Source organism: Salmo salar, chromosome ssa15, assembly GCF_905237065.1.
Source record: "Salmo salar chromosome ssa15, Ssal_v3.1, whole genome shotgun sequence".
NCBI classification, from domain to species: Eukaryota; Metazoa; Chordata; class Actinopteri; order Salmoniformes; family Salmonidae; genus Salmo; species Salmo salar.
The window spans coordinates 68,070,515-68,093,529 of record NC_059456.1 but is presented as its reverse complement, the minus strand read 5'-3'; the positions used below and the strand labels follow the sequence as shown (position 1 = coordinate 68,093,529).

The 23,015-nt window shown below is 49.4% G+C and overlaps 1 protein-coding gene across 1 annotated transcript in view; it reads left to right on the top strand.

Moving 5' to 3' along the window:
- Nucleotides 1-1,034: 1,034 nt before the first annotated feature.
- LOC106572267 (cadherin, EGF LAG seven-pass G-type receptor 3) overlaps nucleotides 1,035-23,015 on the top strand; it is a 51,189-nt gene continuing 29,208 nt past the window's right edge. Inside the window, exons 1-4 of the mRNA XM_014146319.2 lie at nucleotides 1,035-6,687; nucleotides 16,566-16,903; nucleotides 17,424-17,712; nucleotides 20,855-21,077. Of these exons, the coding sequence (XP_014001794.2) occupies nucleotides 1,107-6,687; nucleotides 16,566-16,903; nucleotides 17,424-17,712; nucleotides 20,855-21,077 (6,431 nt within the window). The 5' untranslated portion in view covers nucleotides 1,035-1,106. The remainder of the gene's footprint in view (nucleotides 6,688-16,565; nucleotides 16,904-17,423; nucleotides 17,713-20,854; nucleotides 21,078-23,015) is intronic.

Sequence of the window (23,015 nt, the reverse complement as noted above, 5' to 3'; positions counted from 1 at the left end):
GGAGAGGGCGGCTCGCCAGTTTAACCTAACCTACTTTTCACAGCAATTATTGTTGGTGTGCAGGCAAGGCGAGCAATGATACCCAACATGGCTGACTGCCTGCCCCTCGCTTCCTCGCGCGTAATGACTTACTGTTCTCAGCTCTGAGAGAAGGATAGAAGCGAGAACATAGAGCGCGAGTGTTTGAGGTTTTTTGTGCGCTACATTATTGTGGTTGGAGCATGAATATTTCAACATACGTGGGTCAGCTCCGACCGTGGTGGCGGCGACAGCCAGACTGAGAGGAACACAGATTGGTTTTCATAGCAGAACTATTTTGTGCCACAACTCATCCGATGATGCAAGTCAAGGCTGCCGGACACGCCTTCCCCCCCTCAGCCATTTCCCAAAATGTGGGGATTTCATTTTAGGTTGTAGAATTCACCATCAAGAATGAATTATGTGGACTGAATTTGGAATAAAAATATTTCCATATCAACGACTTTTTAATCCACTTTGTAAATTCAACGAAATATACTGGTCATATTCGTATAAATTCATGTTTGATTAAAATAATAAGTGAAGGGTGATGACCATATCGAAGGAAAAGCAATGAATAGGTAGCCTACTAATTACTCCTCGATGTGTAGGCAGAGCATGACGTCATGGAGGGGCTCAATTCATTTTTGTAGGCTATATAACATAGGCCTAACTGTCTTTAAAATGTATTAGGCTACAAGTGACATAAAATGTGCAATAATAAATATAATTTACAGTGCCCTCTGTTATAATTTAATATTTGATAAAGCCTAAATATTTATAAATATGACCAAAATGGCATTAGGTTTCATATGCTTAATTGCAACTATGTTCCGCTATAGCCTATATACAATTAAATTTATTTTAGATGGGTTTACTAAAATATGAATGCGAGTGAGATATAGTTCCGAGTCGCCTTCCAGTTGTGGATATGGCGGCTACGGTGGTTTAACAGCCCTGCGAGCTGGAATAAACCAGGGAGGTGGAGGATGAGAGCAGCGAGAGGGGGAGGGGTGTTGAGAGGAGGAGAGCGTAACGCGAGGATGGATAGTACCACCGGGGTGTGCTGAGAGCCATGTTGGATATGAATGAAAGGGAGAGTTGCTGCACCCCTGACGCCGACAGACCGAGTTCTACCGAACACAGCGAGTAAATGCCAACTTCCCGGGCCCACGGAGAGACGGGGGAGCGCGGGGGAAGGTGTCGGGCGGTGCCGCTGGAGCTGGCTACCTAGCCGGCGACGGAAGAGAGAGAGACGCACTCGAAGAGAGCGAGAGCGAGGGAGAGAGAAAGAGAGAGGGGTGAGAGGGAGAAAGGGGGAGAGGAGAAAGGATCTTACCAGACTAATGGCTGCACTGCTACTGGGTTCCAGCCTGCTCTCACCACTTCTTCTCCACCTGCTCCTCAGCCCTTTGTTCGCGGTTAACCCGGGGAAGTTAGCAGGGACCTGTCGTTGGAGCCCGGGACCCTGCCCTGAGACACCGAGCCATCCAAGGGAAGCTGGGGTCTTGGCGAGCAGCAGTGGTTCGGTGATCTGCCCCAGGTGGACGTTACAACGTCTCCCATCGGGACTGCTCCCATCGGAACCAGCATTCCCGGTGTGGAGTCATTTTATATGGCAAGGGGCGCACGGAGACCCTTTTGAACCGTTGTGCACCGAAGAAGGAGGTGCGAGAGGGCCGTGGAATGGAGTCAGGCACCCCCAACCTGCAGGTAGGAGCAGGAGCAGCGGTGGGGAGAGGGGCGTTGTTTTACTTGTTTTCTCTTCGCGGGTTCAAAAGGCCAAAAAGCGGTTTATACAAAGGACTAGAGTTTGCGCGCGGTCACCACCCTGTCTGCCGCCCGCCAAACCCGACACAGGGAGAGTCTTTGTGCGCGGCCAACACCAGGGACCTGAGAGCGAGTCGCCGGAGATTACTAGAGACGTTCGAGGGGCTTCTGAAAGGTGTACAAGGACCCTTCACCGGTCACTTCCCCCAACACAGCAAATATCCACAGCTAAGCAACCACCTGGACAGCTGCCATGGGGCCCTCCTCACGCTCATTTGGGCAATAATGTTTTGGACGCCGGCGAGGTGGCCACCGGTGCTTGTTCTCATTTAAGTAGTCACAATGTTATCGATCTCACCAGTGATGGTTGTAATCGTTCGTTTACTAAAGCCATTGGGAGAACGGGGAGGAGCGTGGCGCAAGGGCCCTGCCCATGCTATCTCACCTCAGCCACCGCAGGCAGCGCAGCCAGATGTTACCAGTCACCCGGGATTACTGAAGGGGCCATGGCCCTCACAGGTTGTTATTTCAGGCATACCCAAGACAGGCTCCACGCCAGCCCCAGTGCTGGACATGCCATGGTTCTGGGCAGGAGGAGGGAGGGAGGGAAGGCACAAGGCAACAAACACGTGAATAAAAATTATCTGGATAAGGATTTGGCATCTGTTTATTTAACAACCAAGCTTAAGGAGCCGGCTGCTCCTCCACAGAGAATATCAGTGTTGGCAGGCCGAGAACAGAGCGCTCAACCCCGGGTAGAGAGTAAGGGGTTACCCTGGGGGTCTCTCCTCGGAACGAGGTGTTGTGGTTTGCAGCGGATGGATGTGGGGGGAGGACTTTCAGTCAACGTTATAGGTCCCAGGGGAAGCATAGAAGTGAGTAATCTCGACATCCAATTTTCCCCCACCACAAATATCACGGATAGTCTATGTTTGCCATCTAACGGAACCGGTAATGAAAACAGAAATTCTACTAGCTCATTTTCCTTATTCCATGACGACATACAGGCAGCAGAATCGGCTGCTCGAGCCAATGTTCCTTATCCTCAGTCTGAGCCAGCTCACAATGAGTCAGCTATCGTCACACCTATATTCTCTTCCATCACCGCTCTCACTATATCAGCCTCGGTACACGCTGGTGCAATTAAGTCTGGTGTTACTCACAGGGATCTCGTTATCACAAACCCCTTCTCATTCTCCATGGAGCTCAATCTGACTAAACGGGATAGTGACTCAGACTCACATTCCCAGCCACGGACTAGCCACCTCTTCAGACCCCCTCCCCTTCACATAGGTTCAGCACCACAGGCACAATGGACAGCACCCATGAAAACCTCTACCCAGCTTTCTCCAAGTAAACATGCAAATTCGGCTCACCACTTTCAGCCATTTTTTGGGGAGAATGTTCACAGCGTCAATAATAATAACAATATCAGAAACTACAACCAGAACCACAACAACAACAACAACAACAAGGAGAACAAAGAGGAGAATGTTCAGATGAATGATGAAAGAAATGGTGGAAATAGTAGACAGGCGTCAGCGGATCTGAGGGGACCATGCTCACAGCTGGGCTTGGTCCCTGAAGAATTGCTCTACACTGCCTGTGTTGACAGCAGCTCAGGCGACAGCTTAACTAATGTCCAGGGGGCCACTCGCCCGCAATTAAAATCAGGTAAACTGGTGCCATTACAACAGGAAGGTGTCAGTCAGCCAGAAAGGCATATGGGGGGCGAGGTTCGGGAGGGGTCTGGGGGAGGCAAACTACAGGTGGGGGAGGGAGAGAGACAGGCCAGAGAGGCACGGTGGGAGGAAGTGGAGGAGTGGGAGTCAGAGAGAATAACAAAGAGAGCCACAGCCCAGACAGATGCAACTGTAGAGGCAGAGGGAGAGAAAGGTCAGGAGAGGGCCGGCCTCACACAGACACAGAGTGGAGCAGGAGGAAAAGAGGAGGGGAAGAAAGTGTGGCAGGAGGCTGAAAGCGCACAGGAAGACGAGGAGGAAAGGCACAGGTCAAGGGGAGAGAGAAGCTTGGGAAGGCAGACCGTGGAAGATGAAGGTGAGGAGGACAGAGGGAAAGAGGTTTTGGTGGTGGGGCGCGCTCGCCGAGCTGCCAACAGACACCCTCACTTCTCCCAGTATAACTTCCAGGTGCAGGTTCCAGAAAACCAGCCCCCAGGCACCTCAGTCATACCCATGTCAGCCACCGACCCAGACGCAGGTGAAGCAGGCAGGCTCAGCTACACCATGGCCCCTCTCATGAACAGCAGATCCACTGACTACTTCCACATTGACCCTGACACGGGCCTCATCACCACCTCCCAGGTGCTGGACAGGGAGCACATGGACCTGCACTACTTCCGGGTCACGGCGTCAGACCACGGCTCTCCACGCCTCTCTGGCACCACCATGGTGGCAATCACTGTGGCCGACCGCAATGACCACTCGCCTATCTTTGAGCACACAGAGTACCGGGAGACCATCCGGGAGAACGTGGAGGAGGGCTACCCCATCCTGCAGCTCCGAGCCACTGACCTGGATGCCCCGTCCAACGCCAACATCCGCTACCGCTTCATAGGAGACACTGCTGCTGCAGCCCGGGCTGCATTTGAGATCGACCCCCGCTCAGGGCTGATCACCACGCGGGGTGTGGTCGATCGGGAGACCAACGAGCGCTACACCCTCCACGTGGAGGCCAGCGACCAGGGAAGGGAGCCCGGGCCGCGCTCGGCCATCGTTAAGGTCTTCATCACAGTGCTGGACGAGAACGACAACGTACCCCAGTTCAGCGAGAAGCGCTATGTGGTGGCGGTCAGGGAGGACGTCCGGCCCCACTCGGAGATCCTGAGGGTGAGCGCTACGGACCATGATAAGGATAGCAACGCGGCCGTCCACTACAACATCATCAGTGGGAACAGCCGGGGCCAGTTCTCCATCGACAGTGTGACGGGGGAGATCCAGGTAGTTGCCCCTCTGGACTTCGAGGCAGAGAGGGAATACATTCTGAGGGTTCGAGCCCAGGACAACGGCCGGCCGCCCCTCTCCAATAACACAGGTATCATCAGCGTGCAGGTGACCGACGTCAATGACAACCCTCCCATCTTCGTGTCCACGCCGTTCCAGGCATCAGTGCTGGAGAGCGCCCCCGTGGGCAGCTCCATCCTCCACATCCAGGCCATTGACACCGACTCTGGGGACAACGCCCGTCTGGAGTATAGGCTGACTGGCACCAGCCCTGACACGCCCTTCGTCATTAACTCCGCCACCGGCTGGGTGACGGTCAGTATGGTTCTCGACCGGGAGTCTGTGGAACACTTCTCCTTTGGGGTGGAGGCCAGAGACTACGGCGTCCCACCTCTCTCCGCCACAGCCAGCGTGACTATAACAGTGATGGATGTCAACGACAACAGGCCAGAGTTCCTGCAGAAAGAGTACTTTGTGAGGCTCAACGAGGACGCAGCCGTGGGCACCAGTGTGGTCGTTGTGACCGCGGTCGACCGTGATGTCAACAGTGCGGTCACCTATCAGATCACGGGGGGCAACACGCGTAACCGCTTTGCCATAAGCACAGCCGGAGGGTCGGGGATGCTCTCTCTAGCACTGCCGCTCGACTACAAACAGGAGCGCCGATACGTTCTGACTGTGACGGCTTCCGACCGCACGCTACATGACACGTGCCAGGTCCACGTCAACATCACGGACGCCAACACACACCGGCCCGTGTTCCAGAGCGCTCACTACTCTGTGACCGTGAACGAGGACCGCCCCCCGGGCAGCACGGTCGTGGTCATCAGCGCCACGGATGATGACGTTGGCGAAAACTCTCGCATCACCTACTTCCTGGAAGACAACATCCCCCAGTTCCGCATTGACCCGTCCAGCGGAGCCATCACCCTGCAAGCCGAGCTGGATTACGAGGACCAGATGACCTACACTCTGGCCATCACCGCCCGGGACAACGGCATCCCACAGAAGTCTGACACCACCTACGTAGAGGTGAATGTGAACGATGTGAACGACAACGCACCACAGTTCCTCAGCCCCAGGTACCAGGGCACCGTCAGTGAAGACACCCCACCCTTCACTAGTGTCCTACAGATATCCGCAATGGACCGAGATGCCCATGCCAACGGCCGTGTCCAGTACACCTTCCAGAATGGGGAGGACGGTGACGGAGACTTCACCATCGAGCCCACATCGGGCATCGTACGCACGGTCCGTCGTCTGGACCGCGAGAGTGTTCCATTCTATGAGCTGACGGCGTACGCCGTGGACCGTGGTGTGCCTCCCCAGCGGACGCCCGTCCACATCCAGGTGACGGTTCTCGACGTCAACGACAACGCTCCTGTGTTCCCGGCAGACGACTTTGAGGTTCTGGTGAAGGAGAACAGCGCCGTGGGGTCGGTGGTGGCCCAGATCACAGCCACAGACCCAGACGAGGGGACCAATGCCCAGATCATGTATCAAATCGTAGAAGGTAACATCCCTGAGATCTTCCAGATGGACATCTTCTCTGGGGAGCTCACCTCCCTCATAGACCTGGACTACGAGGCCCACTCTGAGTACGTGATCGTGGTCCAGGCCACCTCAGCCCCCCTGGTGAGCCGGGCCACGGTGCGCATCCGGCTGGTGGACCAGAACGACAACCAGCCCCAGCTCCAGGACTTCCAGATCATCTTCAACAACTTTGTGTCCAACCGCTCCAACAGTTTCCCCAGCGACGTGATCGGCCGGGTGCCGGCCCACGACCCTGACGTGTCAGACCACCTGTACTACTCCATTACCCGGGGAAACGACCTACACCTGCTGCTGCTCAACCACAGCAGCGGAGAGATCCGGCTGAGCCGCAAGCTGGACAACAACAGAGCCTTGGTGGCCCCCATGCTCATCACTGTCACAGGTGAGAGACAGAGGGAGAAAGTGTGGCTGGATGTGTGAGAGAGGGAGGGGGAGAGAGAGATGTGTGTGAAAGAGATGGCTTGTGTGTGTGTGTCTGAGAGGGAGGGTGGGTGTTGGTTTGTGTGTGTGTGTCTGAGAGTGAGGGTGGGTGTTGGTTTGTGTGTGTGTGTCTGAGAGGGAGGGTGGGTGTTGGTTTGTGTGTGTGTGTCTGAGAGTGAGGGTGGGTGTTGGTTTGTGTGTGTGTGTGGGGGAGAGAGGGTGGGTGTTGGTTTGTGTGTGTGTGTCTGAGAGTGAGGGTGGGTGTTGGTTTGTGTGTGTGTGTCTGAGAGTGAGGGTGGGTGTTGGTTTGTGTGTGTGTGTCTGAGAGTGAGGGTGGGTGTTGGTTTGTGTGTGTGTGTGTCTGAGAGTGAGGGTGGGTGTTGGTTTGTGTGTGTGTGTCTGAGAGTGAGGGTGGGTGTTGGTTTGTGTGTGTGTGTCTGAGAGTGAGGGTGGGTGTTGGTTTGTGTGTGTGTGTCTGAGAGTGAGGGTGGGTGTTGGTTTGTGTGTGTGTGTGTCTGAGAGTGAGGGTGGGTGTTGGTTTGTGTGTGTGTGTCTGAGAGTGAGGGTGGGTGTTGGTTTGTGTGTGTGTGTGGGGGAGAGAGGGTGGGTGTTGGTTTGTGTGTGTGTGTCTGAGAGTGAGGGTGGGTGTTGGTTTGTGTGTGTGTGTCTGAGAGTGAGGGTGGGTGTTGGTTTGTGTGTGTGTGTCTGAGAGTGAGGGTGGGTGTTGGTTTGTGTGTGTGTGTCTGAGAGTGAGGGTGGGTGTTGGTTTGTGTGTGTGTGTCTGAGAGTGAGGGTGGGTGTTGGTTTGTGTGTGTGTGTCTGAGAGTGAGGGTGGGTGTTGGTTTGTGTGTGTGTGTGTCTGAGAGTGAGGGTGGGTGTTGGTTTGTGTGTGTGTGTCTGAGAGTGAGGGTGGGTGTTGGTTTGTGTGTGTGTGTCTGAGAGGGAGGGTGGGTGTTGGTTTGTGTGTGTGTGTCTGAGAGTGAGGGTGGGTGTTGGTTTGTGTGTGTGTGTGGGGGAGAGAGGGTGGGTGTTGGTTTGTGTGTGTGTGTGTGTCTGAGAGTGAGGGTGGGTGTTGGTTTGTGTGTGTGTGTCTGAGAGTGAGGGTGGGTGTTGGTTTGTGTGTGTGTGTCTGAGAGGGAGGGTGGGTGTTGGTTTGTGTGTGTGTGTGGGGGAGAGAGGGTGGGTGTTGGTTTGTGTGTGTGTGTGGGGGGAGAGAGGGTGGGTGTTGGTTTGTGTGTGTGTGTCTGAGAGTGAGGGTGGGTGTTGGTTTGTGTGTGTGTGTGGGGAGAGAGGGTGGGTGTTGGTTTGTGTGTGTGTGTCTGAGAGTGAGGGTGGGTGTTGGTTTGTGTGTGTGTGTGGGGGAGAGAGGGTGGGTGTTGGTTTGTGTGTGTGTGTCTGAGAGTGAGGGTGGGTGTTGGTTTGTGTGTGTGTGGGGGAGAGAGGGTGGGTGTTGGTTTGTGTGTGTGTGTGGGGGAGAGAGGGTGGGTGTTGATTTGTGTGTGTGTGTGGGGGAGAGAGGGTGGGTGTTGGTTTGTGTGTGTGTGTCTGAGAGTGAGGGTGGGTGTTGGTTTGTGTGTGTGTGTGGGGGAGAGAGGGTGGGTGTTGGTTTGTGTGTGTGTGTGGGGGAGTGAGGGTGGGTGTTGGTTTGTGTGTGTGTGTCTGAGAGTGAGGGTGGGTGTTGGTTTGTGTGTGTGTGTCTGAGAGGGAGGGTGGGTGTTGGTTGTGTGTGTGTGTCTGAGAGGGAGGGTGGGTGTTGGTTTGTGTGTGTGTGTCTGAGAGTGAGGGTGGGTGTTGGTTTGTGTGTGTGTGTCTGAGAGTGAGGGTGGGTGTTGGTTTGTGTGTGTGTGTCTGAGAGTGAGGGTGGGTGTTGGTTTGTGTGTGTGTGTCTGAGAGTGAGGGTGGGTGTAGGTTTGTGTGTGTGTGTCTGAGAGTGAGGGTGGGTGTTGGTTTGTGTGTGTGTGTCTGAGAGTGAGGGTGGGTGTTGGTTTGTGTGTGTGTGTCTGAGAGGGAGGGTGGGTGTTGGTTTGTGTGTGTGTGTCTGAGAGTGAGGGTGGGTGTTGGTTTGTGTATGTGTGTCTGAGAGTGAGGGTGGGTGTTGGTTTGTGTGTGTGTGTCTGAGAGGGAGGGTGGGTGTTGGTTTGTGTGTGTGTGTCTGAGAGGGTGGGTGTTGGTTTGTGTGTGTGTGTGGGGGAGGGAGGGTGTGGGAAGGGCCTGTCAGAAAATGCGAATGAGGGGTATTTGAAATACTTAGGCTCTTGTTCCATGATTTATGTTATTTTTGAGAATTAAATGAAAGAGGCGATATGGGGCATGAAATTATAAACTTCCTGGTAAGGATGGTTTACGATTTATTTTACTATACAACAGTCATGCATTTTTAGTTCGTTAAAGAGCTTTTATATGGCCAGTGTTTTTTTTGTGTGACCTGCTGGTCTATTTACAGAGCTTTTATTCAGCCTCTCTCAGCCGACTCCTCTCCTCTAGGAGTGGAGTGTTATGAGATTATAATGAAATACAGTCAGTCTGAGAGCAAGTCTGTCAGATTCATTGTGTGCGCTGCTGTCTGTGTCTTCCTGCCTGGCTCTTCCTCCCCTCTCTTCTCCCCTTTACCATCAATCTCTCGCTTTCTCTCTCTCTCTCTCTCTCTCTCTCTCTCTCTCTCTCTCTCTCTCTCTCTCTCTCTCTCTCTCATTCCCTCTCCCTCTCTCTCTCTCTCTCTCTCTCTCTCTCATTCCCTCTCCCTCTCTCTCTCTCTCTCTCTCTCTCTCTCTCTCTCTCTCTCTCATTCCCTCTCCCTCTCTCTTTGGCTCTCATGCTCTCTCTCTCTCTCTCGCTCTCTCTCTCTCTCTCTCTCTCTCTCTCTCTGGCTCTCTCTCTCTCTCTCTCTCTCTCTCTCTCTCTCTCTCATTCTCTCTCTCTGTCTCTCTTTGGCTCTCATGCTCTCTCTCTCTCTATCTCCCTGCTCTTTACTAAGACTAGAGAGAGGGGAGATTAAGATGTAATATAGTTGGTCTAAGATCCCAGCAGGACAGCAGGCCAGGCCTGTACTCATCTGATATCTGTCTCCGTCCATCTGTCTGTCTTTCCTTCCCTGGGGCACCAACACACAACACCACTTCCCCTCTTTTGTGTGTGTGCGTGCGCGAGTGCTTGCATGTGTATCTGTGTTTGTGTGTGTCTGCACAGTACGTATGGGTGTAGACAGAGAGCTTTGGAGAGGAAAGGCAAATGAGCATTAAATCAGTTGTATTTGTCACATGCTTCGTAGACAACAGGTGTAGACTGACAGTGAAACACTTACTTATGTTCCAAGTTCAAGTTTAGAAAATAGAAATAGTGAAACGAGGAATAAATACATAGTGAATAACGAATGGAAATAACGAGTAAAAATAACATGGCTGTATATAGGCAGTAGAAAATAACATGGCTACATACAGGGAGTAGAAAATAACATGGCTATATATAGGCAGTAGAAAATAACATGGCTACATACAGGGAGTAGAAAATAACATGGCTATATATAGGCAGTAGAAAATAACATGGCTATATATAGGCAGTAGAAAATAACATGGCTATATATAGGGAGTAGAAAATAACATGGCTATATATAGGCAGTAGAAAATAACATGGCTATATACAGGGAGTAGAAAATAACATGGCTATATATAGGGAGTAGAAAATAACATGGCTATATATAGGGAGTAGAAAATAACATGGCTATATACAGGGAGTAGAAAATAACATGGCTATATATAGGGAGTAGAAAATAACATGGCTATATATAGGGAGTAGAAAATAACATGGCTATATATAGGGAGTAGAAAATAACATGGCTATATATAGGGAGTAGAAAATAACATGGCTATATATAGGGAGTAGAAAATAACATGGCTATATATAGGGAGTAGAAAATAACATGGCTATATACAGGGAGTAGAAAATAACATGGCTATATATAGGGAGTAGAAAATAACATGGCTATATATAGGGAGTAGAAAATAACATGGCTATATATAGGGAGTAGAAAATAACATGGCTATATATAGGGAGTAGAAAATAACATGGCTATATATAGGGAGTAGAAAATAACATGGCTATATACAGGGAGTAGAAAATAACATGGATATATACAGGGAGTACCAGTACCGAGTCGACATGCAGGGGTACGAGGTAATTGAGGTAGCTATGTACTGTACATATAGGTAGGGGTAAAGTGACTAGGCAACAGGATAGATCATAGACAGTAGCAGCCGCATATGTGCAAAAGAGTTAGTGTGTTCGTGCAAAAAAGGATCAATGCAGGTAGTCCAGGTAGCCATTTGATGACCTATTTAGCAGTCTTGTTTAGAAGTCTTATGGCTTGGGAGTAGAAGCTGTTCAGGGTCCTGTTGGTTCCAGACTTGGTGCATCAGTACCACTTGCCGTGCGGTAGCAGAAAGAACGGTCTATGACTTGGGTGGCTGGAGTATTTAACAATTTTTTGGGTCTTCCTCTGACACCGCCTGGTATAAAGGTCCTGGATGGCAGAGAGCTCGGCCGCAGTGATATACTAGGCCATAAGCACTACCTTTTGTAGCACCTTGCAGTCGGATGCCAAGCAGTTGCCGTACCAAACGGTGATGCAGCCAGTCAAGATGCTCTCGGGGGTGCAGCTGTATAACCTTTTGAGGATAAGAGGGCCCATGCCAAATCTTTTCAGCCTCCTGAGGGAGAAGAGGTGTTGTTGTGCCCTCTTCACGACTGTGTTGGTGTGTTTGAACCATGATAGATCCTTAGTGATGTGGACACCAAGGAACTTTAAGCTCTCGACCCGCTCTACTACAGCCCCATCGATGTGAATGGGGATGTGTTCGGCAACCCGTTTCCTGTAGTGCACGATCAGCTCCTTTGTTTTACTGACCTCCTCCCTATAGGCTGTCTCATTGTTGTCGGTTATCAGGCCTACCACTGTTGTCTGTCGGCAAACTTTATGATGGTTTTGGAGTCCTGCGCAGCCACACAGTCGTGGGTGAACAGGGAGTACAGGAGGAGACTAAGCATGCAACCCTGAGGGGCCAGGAAGTCAGGAAGTCCAGGATCCAGTTGCAGAGGGAGGTGTTCAGTCCCTGAGTGACGAGCTTGGAAGGCACTATGGTGTTGAACGCTGAGCTGTATGTAGTCAGCATTCTCACGCAGGTGTTCCTTTTGTCCAAGCCCTACCACATCCTACGAGTGTCAGAGCCGGTGTTGTAGGATTCAATCTTAGTCCTGTTTGATGACGTCAGAGGGCGTAGCAGGATTTCTTATAAGGGTCCGGGTTAGTGTCCCTCTCATTGAAAGCGGCAGCTCTAGCCTGTAATGTTGCCTGTAATCCTTGCTTCTGGTTGGGATATGTACGTACGTACGTACAGTCACTGTGGGGACAACGTTGTCGATGCACTTGTTAATGAAGCCGGAGACTGATGTGATAAACTCCTCAATGCCATCGGATGAATCCCGGAACATGTTCCAGTCTGTGTTAGTGAAACAGTCCCGTAGCTTAGCATCCAATTCATCGGACCACTTCCGTATTGAGAGCGTCACGGGTACTTCCTGTTTGAGTTTGTGCTTGTAAGCAGGAATCAGGAGGATAGGATTATGGTCCGATTTGCCAAATGGAGGGTGAGGGAGAGCTTTGAATGCCCCTCTGTGTATGGAGTAAAGGTGGTCTAGAGTATTTTCGCTGATAGTTTCACAGGTGGCATGCTGGTAGAAATGAGGTAGACATGCTAGGCACATCGACGAGTCCCCTAACACTTTTCCCATGGAGTGGTTGTAATAGTTAGTATTTCAAACCATTTCGGACGCTACAGACTTTTAAGTGAGAAGACCTATTTTAGGGATGTCTCATGGTCTGACAAACACCGCTCTAGCTCTGCGACCTTTCACCTCAGATGCGGAAGTGCAACACAGGTGGATGTGATGGATTGAGACGCAATCAATGCAAAACAACAGATATTTCTAGCTTAAACTAACGGATTTTGATTATGTTACCTAGATTGACTCTAGGGGGTTTTAAAATGTGCGTTGTACGCTTTTGTTTACCGTCCAACATATGTAATTGTGTTCTTGACTGGTCGTGCATGGGATGGCAAGAGTTCACACAGTTTACAGTGTCCGTAAAGAGATCCTTCTCTTCCTGCTCCAGTTATAGGATTTTCCCATTATATAATACCTCTGTAATGCCCTTTACTAAACACAAGAGACAGCAGGGTTCAATACTCCCTCTCTTTCCTCTGTCAGCATCATCCTTTACTTATTCAACACACATAAATACGTCCTGTAGGGAGTGTTCAGGCGTATTTTTGTGTGTGTGTGTGTGTGTGTGTGTGTGTGTGTGTGTGTTTGTCTGTGTGTGTAAGTACAGTATAGTCAACGAGTCATTTCTCATTATGTACATACAGTAGTTGTCAACTACACTATATACACAAAAGTATGTGGACACCCCTTCAAGTTAGTGGATTTGGCTATTTTAGCCACACCTGTTGCTGTGTATAAAATGTATAACATCGAGAACACAGCCATGCAGTCTCCATAGACAAACATTAGCAGTAGAATGACCTTACTGAAAATCTCAGTGACTTTCAACTTGGCACCGTCATAGGATGCCACCTTTCCAACAAGTCAGTTCGTAAAGTTTCTGCCCTTTCTGCTGGTATCGTCTAGGAGCAACAACGGCTTAATAGGTAGGCCACAAAAGCTCACAGAACAGGACCGCTGAAGCGCGGAACGTGTAAAAATTGTCTGTCCTTGGTTGCAACATTCACTACCGAGTTCCAAACTGACACTGGAAGCAACGTCAGCACAAGATCTGTTTGTCAGGAGCTTTATGAAATGGTTTTCCATAGCTGAGCAGCCGCACATAAGCCGAAGATCACCATACGCTATGCCAAGCATCGGCTGGAGTGGTGTAAAGCTTACCACCATTGGACTCTGGAGCAGTGGAAAGTGGAGTGATGAATCACGCTTCACCATCTGGCAGTCCAAATAACAAATCTGGGTTTGACGAATGCCAGGAGAACACTACCTACCCGAATGCAAAGTTCCAACTGTAAAGTTTGGTGGAGGTGGAATAATGGTCTGGGGCTGTTTTTCATGGTTCAAGCTAGGCCCCTTAGTTCCAGTGAAGGGAAATCTTAATGCTACAGCATACACTGACATTCTAGACAATTGTGTGCTTCCAACTTTGTGGCAACAGTTTGGGGAAGGCCCTTTCCTGTTCAGCATGACAATGCCTCCATGCACAAAGCGAGGTCTGAACAGTAATGGTTTGTCGAGATCGGTGTGGAAGAACTTGACTGGCCTGCACAGAGCCCTGACCTCAACCCCACCGAACACCTTTGGGAGGAATTGGAACACCGACTGCGAGCCAGGCCTAATCGCCAGACATCAGTGCCCGACCTCACTAATGCTCTTGTGGCTGAATGGAAGTCCCCGCAGCAATGTTCCAACATCTAGTGGAAAGCCTTCCCAGAAGAGTGGAGGCTGTTATAGCATCAAAGAGGGGACCAACTCCATGTTAATGCCCATGGTTTTGGAACGAGATGTTCGACGAGCAGGCGTCCACATACTTTTGGCCATGTAGTGTACCTTCCATGTGACCTGGTACATCTGGGTAGGAATAAGGAGGATAATGTGTAGTTAAGATCATTGAGACTTTACGCATCTGTCTAAGTACAATGGATTTTTATGCTTATGCCTTATGTGTCTTTGTAATATGGTAGAGTAATGTGTGTGTGTGTGTGTGTGTGTGTACATTTTTGTGTAAGCGTGTGTGTGTGTGTGTATCTGTGTTTGTGTGTGTGTGTGTGAGTGGGGTTTAATGTATCGTAAAGATGCAGTGTAAGCCTGCAGAGAAAGAGCCCTTTTTACTGTGTGGCTTATTCCGTTCTGCACTGAGAGTAATGAGTGTTCAGACCTCAGGGGGAGAAGGGCTTTTAAAACAAACAGAGCGCAGAAATCATGTCAGACCACTGCCTGTAATGTGTGTGTGTTCACACGTGCAAGAGTGTGAATGCATGCAGGCTATGGATGTGTGCCTTTCTATGGTTGTAGTGTGTGTTTCTTTCTCGGTGACTGTGTTTGTGCTACACCTGATGTTGTTAACTTGTAATCATTTCCATCCATTTGAAAAGGCCAACCCCTGATATGACTGTAGTTACTGATATAGGCAGCAGGAAGCTTGCTATTTCCAGCTGAGCTTTAGGAAAGGAAGCACTTCTTATATCTAGGAGGCTGTAAAAGCTCTGTTAGCCAAGTCTACCTGGAAGAGCCCCTAAAACGCCCCTCCTCCGTTTGAAGTGTCAAGTCATGACACGAAAACATGGGTAGGAGCAAAAAGAGGCTCACAAAGTGTCATTTACAAACACTTGTTTTCCCTCGGTGCTAAAAATTCTAAAATAACTTTCATTTATGGTTTGGGGAGGGTTCTAAAAGTTGAAAGACGAGCGACGTGCGCTAGAACGGTAGCTTAGCTTCAGAGGGCCAGTAGCTACGCATTAGGTCAGAGTTCTTTTGTACTCACTGTAGCTACCTGTTTCTGAGTGAGTTAGCTACTAGCTGTTAGCTGGGTTATATTATCAAATTGTATGTTACAAAATTCAGTTCCTAAGTTAGCAAGCTAATAGCTTTGCTATTTTTGTACTCTCTGTAGCCTATCTGCTCCTGACTTAGCTAGCTGCTAGCTCGGTTATATGGTACTGTTTTGGATTAGCCTCTATTGTAGCTCATTGTGTGTACCTGTTTCTGAGTTAGCTACGGAGCTGGTTGCTGGACAGAAGCCAGGCATGTGGGCCAAATCACACACGATTATCCTCTTAACTACGATAGTTCTCATTTCAATAAGAACGGGTATCAGGAGTAATTACAAATGTGTTTTTGCAAGCTATTCAATGACAGCCAAAATGTGTAACATCCTTCGACTGAGCAGTAATTCTGCTATAAAAGTCGCCAATATCCAATGTTTTTTCTCATGTTATTCCTTGAACGTGGAGAAATTAGTTTTGGTTTAAGCCTTCCTACTTACAATCCTGGTCGACCCTCTGGCTGTTCATTTATTAACGTCTGTGTGTGTGTGTGTGTGTGTGTGTGTGTGTGTGTGTGTGTGTGTGTGTGAGACGCGAGTGTGTGTGAGGTCAATACAGAGTCAGCCTCCTCATAATCCTGTAATCAAACCAGCTGCCATCACACCCCTCCCCCACCGTGTCAATATTCTCATTCTGCCTCCTTTCTCTCCTTTCTCACCTTTTCTTTCCGTAGCTCCATCGACCCTCTTTCTCTCTCTCTCTCTCTCTCTCTCTCTCTCTCTCTCTCTCTCTCTCTCTCTCTCTCTCTCTCTCTCTCTCTCTCTCTCAGTTCAATTAAATTCAAGGGCTTTATTGGCATGGGAAACATATGTTTACATTGCCAAAGCAAGTCTCTCTCTGTCTCCCTCTCTCTCTCTCCCTCTGTCTCTCTCTCTCATTATTTTCTCTGTTGTACTCCACAGTACCAAGCTCTGGGGGTCTTTTGTGGTTTCAAATTATATTATCTATTTGATTATATTGTACTCTCATCATTGCTTTTATAGTAATACATTTGGTCAATCTCTGGAAAAGTAGTCTAATTATCCTTTGACAAGGGGATGATAAAAGGGAGGATAAATGTGCTCTTTGCACTGATAGACAATTTAAGTGTGTGTGCGTGTGTGTGTGCGTGTGTGTGTGCACAATTGTATGTGTGAGTGGGGGCAGGGGAAGATTATGCACTTGCAAGACGGCGGCTCATGCTAACTAAATATATGTATCTCTAGAGACTGACATTGCAACCTCACGCCCCCCCCAGACGGTATCCACAGCATCTCGGCCCAGTGCATCCTCCGAGTGCTCATCATCACAGAGGACATGTTGAGCAGCAGCGTGACGGTGCGCCTTCAAAACATGTCCCAGGACCACTTCCTGTCCCCTCTGCTCGGTCACTTCCTGGAGGGGGTGTCGGCGGTGCTGTCCGTACCTCCGGAGGATGTGTTTGTTTTCAACATCCAGCCGGACGGCGAGGCGGGGGGCATCCTGAATGTTAGTTTCACCGCGGCGCTGCCAGGGGGTAATTTCTTCCCCTCCGAAGCCCTGGAAGAGCAACTCTACCTCAACCGGCCTCGCCTCACCTCCCTGGCACAGATGGAGGTACGGGAAGGAGGAGAAACAGACAGAGCAGTCAGGAATATATATGCGAATAGACATTCGTCATTACACACTAACACACTAATACACATAACACACTAATACACTAACACACTACTGCACTAATACATACATATACAGTAGATGTAAGCACCTACTGTAATTAATCTACATGAGCATAATTTATGTACACACACACTATGTCTCTCTCTCTGTTTCTGTTTCTGTCTCTGTCTCTCTCTCTCTGTCTCTCTTTCTCTGTCTCTCCCTCTCCGTCTCTCTCTCTCTCTCTCTCTCTGTCTCTCTCTCGGTCTCTCTCTCTGTCTCTCTCTCGCTCTCTCTCTCTCTCTGTCTCTCTCTTTCTGTCTCACTGTCTCTGTCTCTCCCTCTGTCTCTCCCTCTGTCTCTCCCTCTGTCTCTGTCTCTATCTCTGTCTCTCTCTCTCTCTCTCTCTCTCTCTCTCTCACTCCATTTCCCACCCACCCATTGAAGTGAAACCATCTGTGTGTGTGTTGTAATACAGGTGCTTCCATTCGACGACAACGTGTGTCTGCGGGAGCCGTGTCAGAACTACATGAAGTGCGTCTCGGTGCTTCGCTTCAACAGCTCTGCTCCCTTCATCTCCTCTCCCTCCGTCCTGTTCCGGCCCATCCACCCCATCGCCGGGCTGCGCTGCCGCTGCCCCGCAGGCTTCACTGGGGACTACTGCGAGACGGAGATCAACCTGTGTTACTCCAACCCCTGTTTCAACGGAGGGGTGTGTGCTCGCAGGGAAGGGGGCTACACCTGCATCTGTAGAGAAGACTACACCGGTAGACTACACGGTTAACGGGTGTTTTGTCACTGTTCGTGTGTGTGTGGGGGTGAGGGCAGGGGGTTGGTGGTGGAGGTGGGTTGTCTGATTCGCTGTGTCCGTCTAACTGTGTGGGGTTTTGTTGTCGCTGTGTTTTGAAACGTGTGTGTTTGTCCCAGTGACTGGTAGTATATCCTCACATTCACAGGGAATGCAGGACTACACGTGTTTTCCCATCTCTGCTCCCTTCCCCTGGGAATAGCTGCAATACAGTCTTATGACGGAGAATAGATTTCATGAATATTTTATAGGTGTTTCATGTTCTCTTTCATTCCAGATCAAAAAGCTTGAGATGAGCCAGCACTTTTCTTTCATGAGGGAGGGAGGGAGGGAGGGAGGGAGGGAGGGAGGGAGGGAGGGAGGGAGGGAGGGAGGGAGGGAGGGAGAGAGGGAGAGAGGGAGAGAGAGAGAGAATAAATAAATATACAGCTATATCGTGGACTTTAGGGAAGTTGGAGACTTAGGGAGAGAGGACAAGAGAGAGAGAGAGAGAGAGGGAGAGATCCCGGGGGATGAAGAAAGAGAATTGCAAAGATAAAGAGAAAATAGAGACTGATGGGAAATAGAGAGGAGGGTTTTGATGATTTTCTGTATTGCCTGTGTTGGTAGGAAAAGCCGCTGTGTTGTTTCAAAGGACTGCAGACAACTAACACAGGCATTTAATATTGAGAGAGTGAAAGATGTCCAGGGAAATAATAAAAGATATGGAGGAAGGACAGGATCTACTTGGGGTATAGAGCAATAAAGGAGGGAGGGAGAGTGTAGCAGGAGTAACAGGAGGACGTAAAGGGAGTGAGAGAAGGGAAGATAGGAAGAAGGGGCATCTGAAGCAGAGAGAGCGGAACCAGGCAGAGAAAGGGAGAGAAGGGAAGGATGTAGAGAGGGAAAGAGAGAGGTAAAGGAGGCAGAGAGAGAATAGGGAAGGAGGTAGAGAAAGAGGGAGAAATGGGGGGGAAAGGAGGCAGAGAGGGACAGAGAGAAAGTGAGGGGGAAGGAGGTAGAGAGAGAAAGAAGGATGTAGAGAGAGAATAGGGAAGGAGGTAGAGAAAGAGGGAGAAATGGGGGGGAAAGGAGGCAGAGTGGGACAGAGAGAAAGTGAGGGGGAAGGAGGTAGAGAGAGAAAGAAGGATGTAGAGAGAGAATAGGGAAGGAGGTAGAGAAAGAGGGAGAAATGGGGGGGAAAGGAGGCAGAGAGGGACAGAGAGAAAGTGAGGGGGAAGGAGGTAGAGAGAGAGAGAAGGAAGGAGGTGGAGAGAGACAGAGAGAGAGAGAGACGGCCTCTGTGTACCATGTGTGGGAGCAAAAGAAGGGGTAGGTTGAGGAGCCGTAGGGGAGCGACGGCTTTGATGAATAAAACATCCTATGAAGGAAGGGGTGTGAATGCATTAGTTGGAGGGGGGGGGGAACAGATATACAGAGAGAATGAGGAAGAGAGGAGCGAGGAATAGAACACAGGGGGGGAAATAAAAAGCAGAGCTAGGGAGAAACGGATCGATGCCAATAGGAAGATTGTTTCAAGGATGTGCAGGAATAGGGATGAGGGAACGAGGGAGGACGAGAGGAAGAGGGGAAGTCAGGATGGACTGGGGCGTGGGGAGAAGAAAAGGGAGAGGTGAGAGTAGGGAGGAAGAACAGAAATAGTGCTCCGTTTTTCCGTAGGAAAGACAGTTAGAGAAGCACTGATAGAATGGAGAGCGTAAGTGCAATCTTTTCATCTTAGGGAGAGCAATTGTACAGTAATTGCTCTTTATCTGTGTACGTCTGTGGAGAATATGAATGTAGAAGCTGATCTCTGCTCCCTGTCCTTTTTTTGAGTGGGCCTTCAGTGTGTTGAGTGAGTGCAGATTTGTACAGTAGAAAATGATAGGAGAGTCAGTAAAGTGAAAAGAATGTTCTGGTCTTTGCCGGGGTGGAGGAAAGAGCTGATCTTAGCTCTGGTCTGTCTGTCTGTCTGTCTGTCTGTCTGTCTGTCTGTCTGTCTGTCTGTCTGTCTGTCTGTCTGTCTGTCTGTCTGTCTGTCTGTCTGTCTGTCTGTCTGTCTGTCTGTCTGTCTGTCTGTCTGTCTGTCTGTCTGTCTGTCTGTCTGTCTGTCTGTCTGTCTGTCTGTCTGTCTGTCTGTCTGTCTGTCTGTCTGTCTGTCTCACCAGACAAATAATTCAAGATTATTAATGTCTGTTTATTTATTTTAATATTAATTAGTCAGTGTGTGTGTGCTTGCGTGCATGTATGTGTGTGTGTGTGTGTCTGTGTGTGTGAGCATGCAAGTGCGAGAAAGAGAGAGAGAAACATAATGTAATTGGTGTGTGTGTGTGTGTGTGTGTGTGTGTGTGTGTCCTGGGGGTGATTTGTAGTGTTGGTGTGTGTTTGGCAGGACCAGCTGGCAGTGAGTGCTGCTGCCTGGGGGTCCGGGGGAATAGAAACGAGGGAGGGGGGAGGGAGGAAGGAGGAAAAAGGGATGAAAGCCGTTTAAACTCTTGATGCTTTTAGGCGCAGAACCCTGGATGTTTTAACACCTTACCCATCATCCCGGGGGGTACAGTCAGTCAGTTTGTGTGCGTGTCAGCGTGTGTCCATTTGTGCGTGAGGAAACATACAGTACTTGCACGAGGAAAAATCCAGGGCACTCTGCAGTCTCGTCCACAAAGCAACATTATCTGGCTAGTGGTTGGTTTTTAAACCAATGCCGGTGGCTTCATTCACCCCAGTAGTGCCTCGACGCTGAACACAAACACTGTGCCAACCCTGAGACAACATCAGGCCCGCCGTACAAAAGGCCTAGCCTGCAGGTTTAACATGATCAGCATGTCTCTGTGGACCTCAACAGGCCTCTAAACTGGGGAGTCTAGGCCTCTAGCTGGGATGTTGGACTCACATGACTCTGACTGTTATATTCCCTGGTTCTGTTTATGTGTGTATTAGGTGTATTTGTATTTGTGCTTATTGTCCTTTGTTTTTGCTTTTATGTCTGTTGTAAGGTCCATATAGTTCGGATACTACGTGGACCATTTAGGTTTCTGTATTTGTGTTGATTAGGGCTGTAGTGTACGGTATTGTGTGTATGGTCTGTATGTATAGTAACCTGTGTCCCCTCTCCTTCCCAGGCGAGCGGTGTGAGTGGGACAGGCGTCAGGGTCGCTGTGTCCCTGGGGTGTGTCGGAATGGGGGGACGTGCAGGGAGCTGTCTGGAGGGGGGTTCCGCTGCGAGTGCCCCGCAGGAGGGTGCGAGCGGCCCTACTGCGCTGTCCCCGCACGCTCCTTCCCCCCCAAGTCATTTATCATGTTCCGAGGCCTCCGCCAGAGGTTCCACCTCTCCATCTCTCTCACGTGAGGACTGAATGTTTTTCTCTCTCTCTCTTTCTTTTCTCTTCCTTCTCTCTCTCTCTGTCTCTCTCTTTTCTCTTCCCTCTCTCTCTCTGTCTCTCTCTTTTCTCTTCCCTCTCTCTCTCTGTCTTTCTTTTCTCTTCCCTCTCTCTCTCTGTCTCTCTTTTTTCACTTCACTCTATCTGTCTCTCTTTTCTCTTCACTCTGTCTCTCTTGTCTCTCTTTTCTCTTCACTCTCTCTCTGTCTCTCTTTTCTCTTCACTCTCTCTCTGTCTCTCTTTTTTCTTCACTCTGTCTCTCTGTCTCTCTCTTTTCTCTTCACTCTGTCTCTCTGTCTCTCTTTTCTCTTCACTCTGTCTCTCTCTTTTCTTTTCACTTTCTCTCTCTGTCTCTTTGTTTTCTCATCCCTCTCTCTCTCTTTGTTTTCTCATCCCTCTCTCTCTCTGTTTTCTCATCTCTCTCTCTTTGTTTTCTCATCCCTCTCTCTGTCTCTTTGTTTTCTCATCCCTCTCTCTCTGTCTCTTTGTTTTCTCATCCCTCTCTCTCTCTCTTTGTTTTCTCATCCCTCTCTCTCTCTCTTTGTTTTCTCATCCCTCTCTCTCTCTCTTTGTTTTCTCATCCCTCTCTCTCTCTCTCTGTTTTCTCATCCCTTCCTCTCTCTTTTTGTTTTCTCATCCCGCTCTCTCTCTCTTTGTTTTCTCATCCCTCTCTCTCTCTTTGTTTTCTCATCCCTGTCTCTCTGTCTCTTTGTTTTCTCATCCCTCTCTCTCTTTTTGTTTTCTCATCCCTCTCTGTCTCTTTGTTTTTTCATCCCTCTCTCTCTGTCTCTTTGTTTTCTCATCCCTCTCTCTCTGTCTCTTTGTTTTCTCATCCCTCTCTCTCTGTCTCTTTGTTTTCTCATCCCTCTCTCTCTGTCTCTTTGTTTTCTCATCCCTCTCTCTCTCTCTTTGTTTTCTCATCCCTCTCTCTCTCTTTTTGTTTTCTCATCCCTCTCTGTCTCTTTGTTTTTTCATCCCTGTCTCTCTGTCTCTTTGTTTTCTCATCCCTCTCTCTCTGTCTCTTTGTTTTCTCATCCCTCTCTCTCTCTGTCTCTTTGTTTTCTCATCCCTCTCTCTCTCTGTCTCTTTGTTTTCTCATCCCTCTCTCTCTCTGTCTCTTTGTTTTCTCATCCCTCTCTCTCTCTGTCTCTTTGTTTTTTCATCCCTGTCTCTCTGTCTCTTTGTTTTCTCATCCCTCTCTCTCTGTCTCTTTGTTTTCTCATCCCTCTCTCTCTCTCTCTTTGTTTTCTCATCCCTCTCTCTCTCTGTCTCTTTGTTTTCTCATCCCCCTCTCTCTCTGTCTCTTTGTTTTCTCATCCCTCTCTCTCTCTTTGTTTTCGATCAGTCTTTTTAGCAGCTTTCTCCAATTCCTGCTCTTTCTTTCATCTGTCATTTTGGTCCCACTTTGGACCTGTCCTGGTCCCTTGGCGTGTTCTGATTGGTCAAAGGGTGGTTGCTAGGGAGAGGTGGTCATAAACGTGATTTACATTTGATTCATTTAGGAGACGCTCTTATCCAGAGCGAGTGAGTGCATACACGTTCGTACTTGTTCCTACTGATCTCAGGTGTAACTAAATCCTATGACTCAGAGGTCCACTGGAACGGATATTTTATTATATACTACTAGTATGTACTACTATATTCTAGTACACACTCATATAGCCTTGCAGTAGAGATTTTCAGTGGAGTGACATTTACAGTCTTATACGGTACCATGTGTAGAACACAGTGTAGTAGAGCTATCTGTATGTAACACCGGGGAAAAAGGCTGACGCCACATCATCACTGTTAACATATCGCCATGCTAGTGGACAAAAGACTGGTTTGGGCTCTGGGCTGGTTCCTGGGGTGGCTGTGCGAGAGATGGCTTTAAATCACAGCGTCCTTACATGGCTGTGGTGTG